We start from the raw sequence: 15116 nt of genomic DNA, 5'->3' as shown, positions 1-15116 counted from the left end.
CCAAAAAACTGAAATCGAGCGTGCTCAAACTTTCCATCATTCTGATTACGGTAGTCATTTTGTCACCCTCATCATGGCAAAGACACGGAGAAATGCATATGATGCAGCTTTCAATTTGAAGGCGATCGATCTGGCTGTTGGAAAAGGAAATAGAGCTGCTGCACGGGAGCCTTAATGAGTCGATGATAAGACGTTGGAAACAGCAGCGTGAGAAACTGACTTAGTGCAAAAAGACAACAAAAGTTTTCAGAGGAAAGAAAAGCAGATGGCCCGAACTAGAAAATGAGGCTTGGATGAGTTTGCCTCCGGATGAAAGTGAGGAGAGCGCAATGAAAACGATCCAACATCGGATGAAGCAATTCTGAGGCTATTCAACTCCGACACCAAAGGAGATGACTTCAGTGGTTTCAGTGCACAGGAGGAAGATAGTGACCAAGGACTTTCTTGGTAGGCTATTGTTTACTGCTATTTAAAAAAAAAAAAATGTTACAAGCCTGTTTCGTTAAAGCCTATTTATTTTTGTTACAAGCCGTGTTTCGTTTAAAGGCTGTGTAAAGTTCATTTGTTTCAATGTACCGGTAGGCACCTGCGGCTTATAGACACGTGCAGCTTATTTATGTACAAAATAAAAATAAATAAAAAATTCAGTGGGTGCGGCTTATATTCAGGTGCGCTTAATAGTCCAGCAATTACGGTATGCAGAATTAACCCTGTAACTACGGTAACTACGCAGAATTAACCCTGTAACTATGCAGAATTAGCACTGTAACTACGGTAACTATGCAGAATTAACCTTGTAACTACGCAGATTTAGCCCTGTAACTACGCATAATTAACCCTGTAACTACGCAGAATTAGCCCTGTAACTATGCAGAATTAGCCCTGTAACTACGCATAATTAACCCTGTAACTACGCAGAATTAGCCTTGTAACTACGCAGAATTAACCCTGTAACGATGCAGAATTAACCTTGTAACTACGCAGAATTAGCCCTGTAACTACGCAGAATTAGCCCTGTAACTACGCAGAATTAGCCCTGTAACTATGTAGAATTAACCCTGTAACTACGGCGAATTAACCCTGTAACTACGTTAACTATGCAGAATTAACCCTGTAACTACGCAGAATTAGCCCTGTAACTACGTTAACTACGCAGAATTAACCCTGTAACTACGCAGAATTAGCCTTGTAACTACGCAGAATTAGCCCTGTAACAACGCAGAATTAACCCTGTAAATGGTGAGAATTAACCCTGTAAATGGTGAGAATTAATAATTAGTTAATTTTTGAAGGGAAACTTCCAGCAAGCCTACAGTACATTGCAGGATGTGTCTTGCCTGAACCTGTGCATGGCAGCATCTCTGAGTAGAGTTGTTGAGTTTGTCTGAGATTTAATTAAATATAGTAATTGTGACAGGGGAGGCTCAGAATCTCCTCTGAAAAGGAGGGCATTGGAAAATCTCTCTTAGACACACACACACACACACACACACACACACACACACACACACACACACACACACACACACACACACACACACACACACACACACACACACACACACACACACACACACACACACACACACACACACACACGGAGAGGAGAGGAGAGAGGCATTTCAACCCTCTTCTTTTCTTCTTAGTTTCTTTGTTTCTGTCCTCATTGTTTAGAAGCATTCTACTTCTATTGCTCATAAACTTCAAAGGGCACAGAACAGATTCCTGGAATCCACTCACACCCGGTGGTCACTCAGGGTCCATCCATTTTACCAGGGCTCATAGGGCTGTGATCAAAAGTAGTGCACTATATAGGGAATATGATGCCATGTAGGACACTGCCTCAGTCACTCACGCCTAGAATAACACTGATTAAAGCTAGGGTAGAGATGGGGAACTCAGGGAAGGAGGTTGTTAGTGGTGGTTAGTGGTTAGTGGTTGAATGACTCCTCACCTCAAGGTCAAAAGACTTTAGAATGAGTCCAAAGAAAGGCATCACCAAGCCAAGTGGGAGAGGAGTCAGAGGAGTAAACAAAAGTCTTCACCATGTTACTTTAACCTTTAACTGTAGAAACGGTTAGCAAGCTTTTTTATCAAGCCAAGATGACAACTAAGGGCCGTAGGCGGTACTTATAAAATATAATTTCCATTGAAGTAGCTCGCACATCCAAGTTAGAAAGCAGAGGAGGTCAAAGGTTAGAGTTCAGAGGTTATGGGACTGAGACTTGAGCTGTATAAGTTCCTCGAAGGCTGACGGCTGACACAGTACTGTGTGTATGTGTGTTTGTGTCTTTGTCTGTGTGTGTGTGTGTGTCCCTAAGTTTGTGCCCCTAAGTGTGTGTGTGTGTGTGCATGCGTGCATGTGTGTCTGTAGGGCTTTGTGCCTGTCTCCAGCCCCCCTGGTTACCACGGGGATCAACAGGTGCTGACCAGGCCTGAGACAACTATGTCACGTATCCAGAAGCTGTTCACTCTGACTGACTTCAGAATCTGCTTACGGCTGCATTTAACAAGCTGTCATATTTCACCAAGCTACTCAATTGTAAGAGCATAGTCTAAGATGAATATATTCCTTTAAAATGCTCCATTTTTACGTTAATAAGATAAAAATGGCCTACCTTTCCCTTTCAAAATTGAGTCTTGTGTTTAGAAGGTTAAGCAGAGAGGAGTAGTAATGCTGTAAGTCTGTGATGACACTTCTCTTCTTTCTACATTGAGGAATCCAGAAGGGCTGATAGTATCCAGAGAGGGAGGAGGACAGACAGGGAGATAGTGACAGACAGTATAACAGACTGGACGAGAGACAGACATCTCATCCAATAACAGCTGAGCTCAGTGATAAACAGCGGTGCTGTTAACACCTGTTAAGATATGAACTGTGAGAACTGTTACAGCTCCATGGATTGATGTTGAACTCAAACATTGTAAAGGTTCAAAGAAATGCTGCAAATGAGGTGGCAAACAAGTCAGGCTGCTCAGCTGATTGGTTGATTGGCTGACACACTGTCAATTGTGACATTTTGCAACTAAACTATTACCCAACCAAGATAAATTACATAAAACATAAAAGAAAAAGACTTTGGAGAACCTTAAATGATATCATGGGCAGAAAATACAATTCAACTCCATCGTTCATTGAAGTTGATGGGTCATTTAAAAAATAAACTTTTAATATTGCCAATAATTTCATTGACTATTTCACTAGTAAAGCGGAAATGACAACATTAATCAGTGGACCATTATATTTGTGTATAAAAAATCTAATAATGAAGAAAAGGGATTGCTGTTTTGAATTTGGCCAAGTTCGTGTGGGAGAGGTGGAAAAACTATTGTTATCCATCAATAATGACAAGCCACCAGATATAGACAACCTAGATGGGAAACTATTGAGAATGGTAGCAGACTGTATGTATTGCCACCTCTATTTTGGTATATCTTTAACCAAAGCCTAAAGGAGTGTGTGTGTCCATAGACGTGGAAGGAAGCTGAAGTCATTACACTATAAAACAACAGTAAAGCGCCCTTTTCTGGCTCTAACAGCCGCCCAATCAGTTTGCTGCCTGTCACACCCATGCAACACACACACACGTTATTGGTGTTTGGAAAATGGTTTCACGCTCCTCATCGCTCCCTTTCCAAGTTAAGAATGTTTTAGTCACTGACCCACTTTGGGCTGAAAAACCACTTGAAATGGTTGTCTGTCTCTGTGACACAGCTTTAGTGTGTAGAGAAGTGTGTGTGATAGGTTGAAAAGAAACAGAGAAGCAGACCCTCCACAGGCCACAGGGATACAGGGAAATGTCCTGGTGTTATTAGAAGTCATATAGTCCTCTGTGGCTCAGTTAGTGGAACATGGTCCTCTGTGGCTCAGTTAGTGGAACATGGTCCTCTGTGGCTCAGTTAGTGGAACATGGTCCTCTGTAGTTCAGTTAGGTGAACATGGTCCTCTGTAGTTCAGTTAGTGGAACATGGTCCTCTGTGGCTCAGTTAGTGGAACATGGTCCTCTGTGGCTCAGTTAGTGGAACATGGTCCTCTGTAGTTAGTAGAACGTGGTCCTCTGTGGCTCAGTTAGTAGAACGTGGTCCTCTTCAGTTAGTGGAACATGGTCCTCTGTGGCTCAGTTAGTGGAACATGGTCCTCTGTAGTTCAGTTAGGTGAACATGGTCCTCTGTAGTTCAGTTAGTGGAACATGGTCCTCTGTGGCTCAGTTAGTGGAACATGGTCCTCTGTGGCTCAGTTAGTGGAACATGGTCCTCTGTAGTTAGTAGAACGTGGTCCTCTGTGGCTCAGTTAGTAGAACGTGGTCCTCTTCAGTTAGTGGAACATGGTCCTCTGTAGTTAGTAGAACATGGTCCTCTGTAGTTCAGTTAGTAGAACATGGTCCTCTGTAGTTCAGTTAGTTGAACATGGTCCTCTGTAGTTAGTAGAACGTGGTCCTCTGTAGTTCAGTTAGTAGAACATGGTCCTCTGTAGTTCAGTTAGTTGAACATCGTCCTCTGTAGTTAGTAGAACGTGGTCCTCTGTAGTTCAGTTAGTAGAACATGGTCCTCTGTAGTTCAGTTAGTTGAACATGGTCCTCTGTAGTTAGTAGAACGTGGTTCTCTGTAGTTCAGTTAGTAGAACATGGTCCTCTGTAGTTCAGTTAGTTGAACATCGTCCTCTGTAGTTAGTAGAACGTGGTCCTCTGTAGTTCAGTTAGTAGAACATGGTCCTCTGTAGTTCAGTTAGTGGAACATGGTCCTCTGTAGTTAGTAGAACGTGGTCCTCTCTAGTTCAGTTAGTAGAACATGGTCCTCTGTAGTTCAGTTAGTTGAACATGGTCCTCTGTAGTTAGTAGAACGTGGTCCTCTGTAGTTCAGTTAGTAGAACATGGTCCTCTGTAGTTCAGTTAGTACAACATGGTCCTCTGTAGTTCAGTTAGTACAACATGGTCCTCTGTAGTTCAGTTAGTGGAACATGGTCCTCTGTAGTTAGTAGAACGTGGTCCTCTCTAGTTCAGTTAGTAGAACATGGTCCTCTGTAGTTCAGTTAGTTGAACATGGTCCTCTGTAGTTAGTAGAACATGGTCCTCTGTAGTTCAGTTAGTTGAACATGGTCCTCTGTAGTTAGTACAACATGGTCCTCTGTAGTTCAGTTAGTGGAACATGGTCCTCTGTAGTTAGTAGAACGTGGTCCTCTGTAGTTCAGTTAGTACAACATGGTCCTCTGTAGTTCAGTTAGTGGAACATGGTCCTCTGTAGTTAGTAGAATGTGGTCCTCTGTAGTTCAGTTAGTAGAACATGGTCTTCTGTAAGCATGGCGCTTACAACGCCAGGATATTGGGTTTGATTCCCGGGACCACCCATACATAAAATGCATGCATGCATGATTTGAAGTCGCTATGGATAAAAGTGTATGCTAAATGGCATATATTATATCTATATTATAAACAGGGTGGTTCGAGCACTGAATGCTGATTGGCTGACATACTATGGGTTTGACAAAACATTTATTTTTACTGCTCTAATTACATTGGTAACCAGTTTATAATAGTAATAAGGCACCTCAGGGGTTTGTGGTATATGGCCAATATACCACAGCTAAGGGCTGTTACCAGGAACTCCACGTTGAGTCGTACATAAGAACATCCCTTAGCCGTGGTATATTGGCCACATACCACACCTCCTCGTGCCTTATTGCTTAATTATACCATGACAGTCCTCCTTACCAAAGCAATGCAAAGATAATGGGTTTTATTATGAGTAGTGAAAACTCAATATTTACAATTGAAATCGGAAGTTTACATACACTTAGATTGTAGTCATTAAAACTTGTTTTCAACCACTCCACAAATTTCTTGTTAACAAACTAGAGTTTTGGCAAGTCGGTTAGGACATCTACTTTGTGCATGACACAAGTAAATTTTTCAAACAATTTTTTACAGACAGATTATTTCACTTATATCACAATTCCAGTGGGTCAGAAGTTTACATACTTACACAGAAGTTGACTGTGCCTTTAAACAGCTTGGAAAAAAACAGAAAATTATGTCATGGCTTTAGAAGCTTCTGATAGGCTAATTGACATACTTTGAGTCAATTGGAGGTGTACCTGTGGATGTATTTCAAGGCCTACCTTCAAACTCAGTCCCTCTTTGCTTGACATCCTGTGAAAATCAAAAGAAATCAGCCAGGACCTCAGAAAACAAATTGTAGACTTCCACAAGTCTGATTCATCCTTGGGAGCAATTTCCAAACGCCTGAAGGTACCACGTTCGTCTGTACAAACAATAGTATGCAAGTATAAACACAATGAGACCACGCAGCCGTCATACCGCTCAGGAAGGAGACGCGTTCTGTCTCCTAGAGATGAACATAGTTTGGTGCGAAAAGTGCAAATCAATCCCAGAACAACACCAAAGGACCTTGTGAAGATGCTGGAGGAAACGGGTACAAAAGTCTCTATATCCACAGTAAAAACGAGTCCTATATTGACATAACCTGAATGACCGCTCAGCAAGGAAGAAGCCACTGCTCCAAAACCGCCATAAAAAAGCCAGACTACGGTTTGCAACTGCACATGGGGACAAAGATCGTACTTTTTGGAGAAATGTCCTCTGGTCTGATGAAACAAAAATAGAACTGTTTGGCCATTATGATCATTGTTATATTCGGAGGAAAAAGGGGGAGGCTTACAAGCCGAAGAACACCATCCCATCCGTGAAGCACGGGGGTGGCAGCATCATGTTGTGGGGGTGCTTTGCTGCAGAAGGGACTGGTGCACTTCAGAAAATAGATGGCATCATGAGGGAGGAAAATTATGTGGATATATTGAAGCAACATTTCAAGACATCAGTCAGGAAGTTAAAGCTTGGTCGCAAATGGGTCTTCCAAATGGACAATGACCCCAAGCATACTTCCATAGTTGTTGCAAAATGGCTTAAGGACAACAAAGTCAAGGTATTGGAGTGGCCATCACAAAGCCCTGATCTCAATCCTATAGATATTTTTGGACAGAACTGAAAAAGCGTGTGCGAGCAAGGAGGCCTACAAACCTGACACAGTTACACCAGCTATGTCTGGAGGAATGGGCCAAAATTCACTCAACTTATTGTGGGAAGCTTGTGGAAGGCTACCGGAAACTTTTGACCCAAGTTAAACAATTTAAAGGCAATGCTACCAAATACTAATTGAGTGTATGTAAACTTCTGACCCACTGGGAATGTGATGAAATAAATAAAAGCTGAAATAAATAATTCTCTCTACTATTTATCTGACAATTCACAGTCTTAAAACAAAGTGGTGATCCTAACTGATTTAAGACCAGTGAATTTGTACTAGGATTAAATGTTTTGTGAAAAACTGAGTTTAAATGTATTTGGCTAAGGTGTATGTAAACCCCCGAATTCAACTGGATACATAGCAGCTAGCAAGAAGCAGTCCCTGAACAAAGTGAGTTCCATTTGGTTGACATTTGGTTGCTTCCTAACAACGTTACTCTGAACATTATTAGAACGTTTTGGAACAAACATGACATTCTGACAACGCCAAAAGAAAGCGTTAATTTCATGTTACAATTCAACATTCTAAGAAATTTCCCTCGTAAATGTTGCTATGCTGTTCCTGGAATTATTTTATAAGGTTCTTTCTCCGAACACGTAGCGTAGAGAAACTGGACAAATCTAGTTTAGAGAAAGTCTATTTCCACACACACACGCACACGCACACACACACACACACACACACACACACACACACACACACACACACACACACACACACACACACACACACACACACACACACACACACCTGTATTTCCACTCAGGCACTCATTCACACGAGTCAGTAGTTTCTCTGCTTTAGTGCAGGGCTGTCTGCCAAGGACCAGACAGTTAACCATTTGTTGCAACACAGAAGGTCAGTGCAGCATGACTGACAGAGTCTATAAGCAGAACAGGGGGACACAACAAAAGGGAGGAGAAGAGGGATAGGAGGAGGGAGGTTTTAGGTGTCCAATCACAGGTAGTCTTTTATGTCAGTGGAATAAGCCAAAGAAAATGATGTTCCTAAACCAGCCTACTGTTCCTAAACCAGCCTACTGTTCCTAAACCAGCCTACTGTTCTACTAAACCAGCCTACTGTTCTACTAAACCAGCCTACTGTTCCTAAACCAGCCTACTGTTCTACTAAACCAGCCTACTGTTCTACTAAACCATCCTACTGTTCTACTAAACCAGCCTACTGTTCTACTAAACCAGTCTACTGTTCTACTAAACCAGTCTACTGTTCTACTAAACCAGTCTACTGTTCCTAAACCAGTCTACTGTTCTACTAAACCAGCCTACTGTTCTAGTAAACCAGCCTACCTTTCCTAAACCAGCCTACTGTTCCTAAACCATCCTACTGTTCCTAAACCAGCCTACTGTTCTACTAAACCAGTCTACTGTTCTATTAAACCAGTCTACTGTTCTACTAAACCAGCCTACTGTTCTACTAAACCAGTCTACTGTTCTACTAAACCAGTCTACTGTTCTACTAAACCAGCCTACTGTTCTACTAAACCAGCCTACTGTTCTGCTAAACCAGCCTACTGTTCTACTAAACCAGCCTACTGTTCTACTAAACCAGTCTACTGTTCTACTAAACCAGTCTACTGTTCTACTAAACCAGCCTACTGTTCTAGTAAACCAGTCTACTGTTCTACTAAACCAGTCTACTGTTCTACTAAACCAGTCTACTGTTCTATTTAACCAGCCTACTGTTCTACTAAACCAGCCTACTGTTCTAGTAAACCAGCCTACTGTTCCTAAACCAGCCTACTGTTCCTAAACCAGTCTACTGTTCTACTAAACCAGCCTACTGTTCCTAAACCAGCCTACTGTTCTACTAAACCAGCCTAATGTTCAACTAAACCAGCCTACTGTTCTAGGAAACCAGCCTACTGTTCCTAAACCAGTCTACTGTTCCTAAACCAGTCTACTGTTCCTAAACCAGCCTACTGTTCTACTAAACCAGTCTACTGTTCTACTAAACCAGCCTACTGTTCTACTAAACCAGTCTACTGTTCTACTAAACCAGCCTACTGTTCTACTAAACCAGCCTACTGTTCTACTTAACCAGTCTACTGTTCCTAAACCAGTCTACTGTTCCTAAACCACCTACTGTGCCTAAACCAGTCTACTGTTCTACAAACCAGTCTACTGTTCCTAAACCAGTCTACTGTTCTACTAAACCAGCCTACTGTTCTACTAAACCAGGCTACTGTTCCTAAACCACCTACTGTGCCTAAACCAGTGTACTGTTCTACTAAACCAGTCTACTGTTTCTAAACCAGTCTACTGTTTCTAAACCAGCCTAATGTTCTATTAAACCCGCCTAATCTTCTACTAAACCAGTCTACTGTTCTAGTAAACCAGTCTACTGTTCTACTAAACCAGCCTACTGTTCCTAAACCAGTCTACTGTTCTACTAAACCAGCCTACTGTTCCTAAACCACCTACTGTTCCTAAACCAGTCTACTGTTCCTAAACCAGTCTACTGTTCCTAAACCAGCCTACTGTTCTACTAAACCAGCCTACTGTTCTACTAAACCAGTCTACTGTTCTACTAAACCAGTCTACTGTTCCTAAACCAGCCTACTGTTCTACTAAACCAGCCTACTGTTCTACTAAACCAGTCTACTGTTCTACTAAACCAGTCTACTGTTCTACTAAACCAGTCTACTGTTCCTAAACCAGCCTACTGTTCCTAAACCAGTCTACTGTTCTACTAAACCAGTCTACTGTTCTACTAAACCAGTCTACTGTTCTACTAAACCAGTCTACTGTTCCTAAACCAGTCTACTGTTCTACTAAACCAGTCTACTGTTCCTAAACCATTCTACTGTTCTACTAAACCAGCCTACTGTTCCTAAACCAGCCTACTGTTCCTAAACCAGCCTACTGTGCCTAAACCAGTCTACTGTTCTACTAAACCAGCCTACTGTTCCTAAACCAGTCTACTGTTCTACTAAACCACCTACTGTGCCTAAACCAGTCTACTGTTCTACTAAACCAGCCTACTGTTCCTAAACCAGTCTACTGTTCTACTAAACCACCCACTGTGCCTAAACCAGTCTACTGTTCTACTAAACCAGCCTACTGTTCTACTAAACCAGCCTACTGTTCTAGTAAACCAGCCTACTGTTCCTAAACCAGTCTACTGTTCCTAAACCAGTCTACTGTTCCTAAACCAGCCTACTGTTCTACTAAACCAGTCTACTGTTCTACTAAACCAGCCTACTGTTCTACTAAACCAGTCTACTGTTCTACTAAACCAGCCTACTGTTCTACTAAACCAGCCTACTGTTCTACTTAACCAGTCTACTGTTCCTAAACCAGCCTACTGTTCCTAAACCACCTACTGTGCCTAAACCAGTCTACTGTTCTACAAACCAGTCTACTGTTCCTAAACCAGTCTACTGTTCTACTAAACCAGCCTACTGTTCTACTAAACCAGGCTACTGTTCCTAAACCACCTACTGTGCCTAAACCAGTGTACTGTTCTACTAAACCAGGCTACTGTTCCTAAACCACCTACTGTGCCTAAACCAGTGTACTGTTCTACTAAACCAGTCTACTGTTTCTAAACCAGTCTACTGTTTCTAAACCAACCTAATGTTCTATTAAACCCGCCTAATCTTCTACTAAACCAGTCTACTGTTCTAGTAAACCAGTCTACTGTTCTACTAAACCAGCCTACTGTTCCTAAACCACCTACTGTTCCTAAACCAGTCTACTGTTCCTAAACCAGTCTACTGTTCCTAAACCAGTCTACTGTTCCTAAACCAGCCTACTGTTCTACTAAACCAGCCTACTGTTCTACTAAACCAGTCTACTGTTCCTAAACCACCTACTGTTCTACTAAACCAGTCTACTTTTCTTAAACCACCTACTGTTCCTAAACCAGCGGACTGTTCCACTAGATCAGCTCAGAGAATTGTCACCATAGCATAACCAGTTCCCACACCATGTGGGTCTGTTGGATGTAAAACCGTGAATAACGCAATACAGTTCATTCATGCACACCAAATCAATGTAAGGTCAAAACACACAGTGCCAAGGCTGCTCCGTGTGTGGAAAACTCAATCCCACATCTTTATGATTTGTGATACTAAAATAGATTTTCACTACAGTTCTTACCTTCTCTTACACCAGTGGTTTCTTAATCCTGGTCCTGGGGACCTAAAGAGGGTTACATTTTAGTTTTTGCCCTAGCACTACACACCTGATTCAAGTCACTGGTTTGATAATGACTTGATTAGTGTGTGTAGTGCCAGGTAAAACATGAAATATGTGTTTCTTTGGGTCCCCAGGACCAGATGAAGAAACACTGCCTTAGACAGTACAAAGTAGCATTGGCACATGACGTTGATGCCCACAACTTCGAGTCAACATTCAAAAAACGTTGTGTGGAGGTTGTGTGTTTGCTGGGACTTTTCCCTTAGATAGTACTACATTACCCATGATGCCCCTCTCTCTCACCTTCTCGGCCAGCAGCTCTCGGATCTTCCCCGCCTGCAGACGAAACCTGAGCAGCTGCATCTCCAGGGCAACGCAACGCTTCTGCCAATCCACGCTACCCGCTCCTACTACGGAGCCTGGACCCGGCCTGCCCGACGTCTCCAAGACGTCCGACATGTTGACCGCACCGCTGCCCGACGGACGGACCCTGTCGCCTGGTAACCGACTGACCCGGACCTGCAGAGCAACACACACACACACACACACACACACACACACACACACACACACACACACACACACACACACACACACACACACACACACACACACACACACACACACACACACACACACACACACACACACACACACAGTCAGAGCCAGGCCACGGGAGTGGAGCAGCAAAAAGTTACAATACATGTGTCAGCTTTTGTACGTTTTTTTTAAATTAAGTGCAAACAAGTGAAACCCTTTGAAGATCTTCGAGGGGAAATAGTGTTTAATAGTGTCCCCACTTCACTTCCCATGACTCAGTGGGACAATGTGAGAAAAACAAACACTCACCACTCAGAGATGACTTCATGATGACACAGTTAAATACAAGCTCCCTCTCTCACTACACACACAGCAGGCCAGGCTCGGCTTTTTAACCAAATAATTCCTAACCCAGTCCATGTGCCCCACCCCCAGCATTGGTTCCCCATCAAGATCCCCCTAGTTTTGGATTATGTGTTGCCGAGGCATAGCCAAGTGCACACCCCCATCCCCAACCCCAGCCCCCAACACAGTGCACACCCCCATCCCCAACCCCAGCCCCCAACACAGTGCACACCCCCATCCCCAACCCCAGCCCCCAACACAGTGCACACCCCCATCCCCAACCAAGCCCCCAACACAGCTTTCCCCAGCCCAGCCCAGCCCCCAACACAGCTTACCCCAGCCCAGCCCAGCCCCCAACACAGCTTTCCCCAGCCCAGCCCAGCCCCCAACACAGCTTTCCCCAGCCCAGCCCCCAACACAGCTTTCCCCAGCCCAGCCCAGCCCCCAACACAGCTTTCCCCAGCCCAGCCCACAACACAGCTTTCCCCAGCCCAGCCCAGCCCAGCCCCCAACACAGCTTTCCCCAGCCCAGCCCAGCCCCCAACACAGCTTTCCCCAGCCCAGCCCACAACACAGCTTTCCCCAGCCCAGCCCAGCCCCCAACACAGCTTTCCCCAGCCCAGCCCCCAACACAGCTTTCCCCAGCCCAGCCCAGCCCCCAACACAGCTTTCCCCAGCCCAGCCCCCAACACAGCTTTACCCAGCCCAGCCCAGCCCCCAACACAGCTTTCCCCAGCCCAGCCCCCAACACAGCTTTCCCCAGCCCAGCCCAGCCCCCAACACAGCTTACCCCAGCCCAGCCCAGCCCCCAACACAGCTTTCCCCAGCCCAGCCCAGCCCCCAACACAGCTTTCCCCAGCCCAGCCCCCAACACAGCTTTCCCCAGCCCAGCCCAGCCCCCAACACAGCTTTCCCCAGCCCAGCCCACAACACAGCTTTCCCCAGCCCAGCCCAGCCCAGCCCCCAACACAGCTTTCCCCAGCCCAGCCCAGCCCCCAACACAGCTTTCCCCAGCCCAGCCCACAACACAGCTTTCCCCAGCCCAGCCCAGCCCCCAACACAGCTTTCCCCAGCCCAGCCCCCAACACAGCTTTCCCCAGCCCAGCCCAGCCCCCAACACAGCTTTCCCCAGCCCAGCCCCCAACACAGCTTTACCCAGCCCAGCCCAGCCCCCAACACAGCTTTCCCCAGCCCAGCCCCCAACACAGCTTTCCCCAGCCCAGCCCAGACCCCAACACAGCTTTCTCCAGCCCAGCCCAGCCCCCAACACAGCTCTCCCCAGCCCAGCCCAGCCCCCAACACAGCTTTCCCCAGCCCAGCCCATCCCCCAACACAGCTTTCCCCAGCCCAGCCCAGCCCCCAACACAGCTTTCCCCAGCCCAGCCCAGCCCCCAACACTGCTTTCCCCAGCCCAGCCCAGCCCCCAACACAGCTTTCCCCAGCCCAGCCCAGCCCCCAACACAGCTTTCCCCAGCCCAGCCCCCAACACAGCTTTCCCCTGCCCAGCCCCCAACACAGCTTTCCCCAGCCCAGCCCAGCCCAGCCCCCAACACAGCTTTCCCCAGCCCAGCCCAGCCCAGCCCCCAACACAGCTTTCCCCAGCCCAGCCCCCAACACAGCTTTCCCCAGCCCAGCCCAGCCCCCAACACAGCTTTCCCCAGCCCAGCCCCCAACACAGCTTTCCCCAGCCCAGCCCAGCCCCCAACACAGCTTTCCCCAGCCCAGCCCAGCCCCCAACACAGCTTTCCCCAGCTCAGTCCAGCCCCCAACACAGCTTTCCCCAGCCCAGCCCAGCCCCCAACACAGCTTTCCCCAGCCCAGCCCAGCCCCCAACACAGCTTTCCCCAGCCCAGCCCAGCCCCCAAAACAGCTTTCCCCAGCCCAGCCCAGCCCCCAACACAGCTTTCCCCAGCCCAGCCCAGCCCCCAACACAGCTTTCCCCAGCCCAGCCCAGCCCCCAACACAGCTTTCCCCAGCCCAGCCCAGCCCCCAACACAGCTTTCCCCAGCCCAGCCCAGCCCCCAACACAGCTTTCCCCAGCCCAGCCCAGCCCCCAACACAGCTTTCCCCAGCCCAGCCCAGCCCCCAACACAGCTTTCCCCAGCCCAGCCCATCCCCCAACACAGCTTTCCCCAGCCCAGCCCCCAACACAGCTTTCCCCAGCCCAGCCCATCCCCCAACACAGCTTTCCCCAGCCCAGCCCCCAACACAGCTTTCCCCAGCCCAGCACCCAACACAGCTTTCCCCAGCCCAGCCCAGCCAGGCAATCCCTTCTTAATTACAGGGCAGGAGTGAAACAGGATCCAAGCCAGCACAATAGTTTCTTTCTGCATGACAGTCCCATCACGGATGTGGAGGCTGGAGGGGGGCTGTGTTTGTGAGTTATAGCCTAGCTAGCTAAACAAAGACAGGGGGAAAGAATGTGTAAGAGTGAGTGAATGGATAGAGCTCTGATTGTGGGAAACTGGGGCGCTCAACTTAATTTTACCTGAGAGAAAGGGATCAGAGATTGACTAGTTGCCATTTTCTCAGACTAGATGGATATTCTCACATGTTTTATTCACAAAGGCTCAAATGTGAATTCAATGGCAGACACAGTTGATTACAGTAACTAAGAATGAATGTATAGCTCATCTATAACAATTGTTGTAGTGGTGTCTAAAGACAGACGGACTAGACAGACAAGACAGTCAGCCAGTCAGATAAACAGCCAGCCAGTCAGTCAGTCATCCAGCCTGCCAGCTAGACAAACAGCCAGACAGCCATCCAGTCAGCCAATCAGACAGCCAGACAGACAAACAGCCAGTCAGACAGCCAGACAAACAAAAAGTCAGCCAGCCAGCCAGAAAGACAAACAGCCAACCAACCAACCAACCAGTCAGTCAACTAACCAGCTAGCCAGCCAGACAAACAACTAGCCAGACAACCAGCCAGCCAGACAAACAGCAAGCCAGTCAGTCATCCAGCCTGCCAGCTAGACAAACAGACAGACAGCCATCCAGTCAGCCAATCAGCCACCTACCCAGACAA

General features: G+C 46.3%; 1 protein-coding gene across 3 annotated transcripts in view; it reads right to left on the bottom strand.

The window, feature by feature from the left end:
- LOC129813130 (pleckstrin homology domain-containing family H member 1-like) overlaps window positions 1-15116 on the bottom strand; it is a 75030-nt gene that overhangs the window by 48214 nt on the left and 11700 nt on the right. For all 3 annotated transcript variants that reach the window (XM_055865333.1, XM_055865335.1, XM_055865334.1), the window contains exon 2: window positions 11505-11720. In XM_055865333.1, coding sequence (XP_055721308.1) covers window positions 11505-11720 — 216 coding nt within the window. The remainder of the gene's footprint in view (window positions 1-11504; window positions 11721-15116) is intronic.

This window comes from Salvelinus fontinalis, chromosome 16 (genome assembly GCF_029448725.1).
Source record: "Salvelinus fontinalis isolate EN_2023a chromosome 16, ASM2944872v1, whole genome shotgun sequence".
NCBI lineage: Eukaryota > Metazoa > Chordata > Actinopteri > Salmoniformes > Salmonidae > Salvelinus > Salvelinus fontinalis.
The sequence above is the reverse complement of the archived record's forward strand: the minus strand, read 5'-3'. Positions and strand labels throughout refer to the sequence as shown.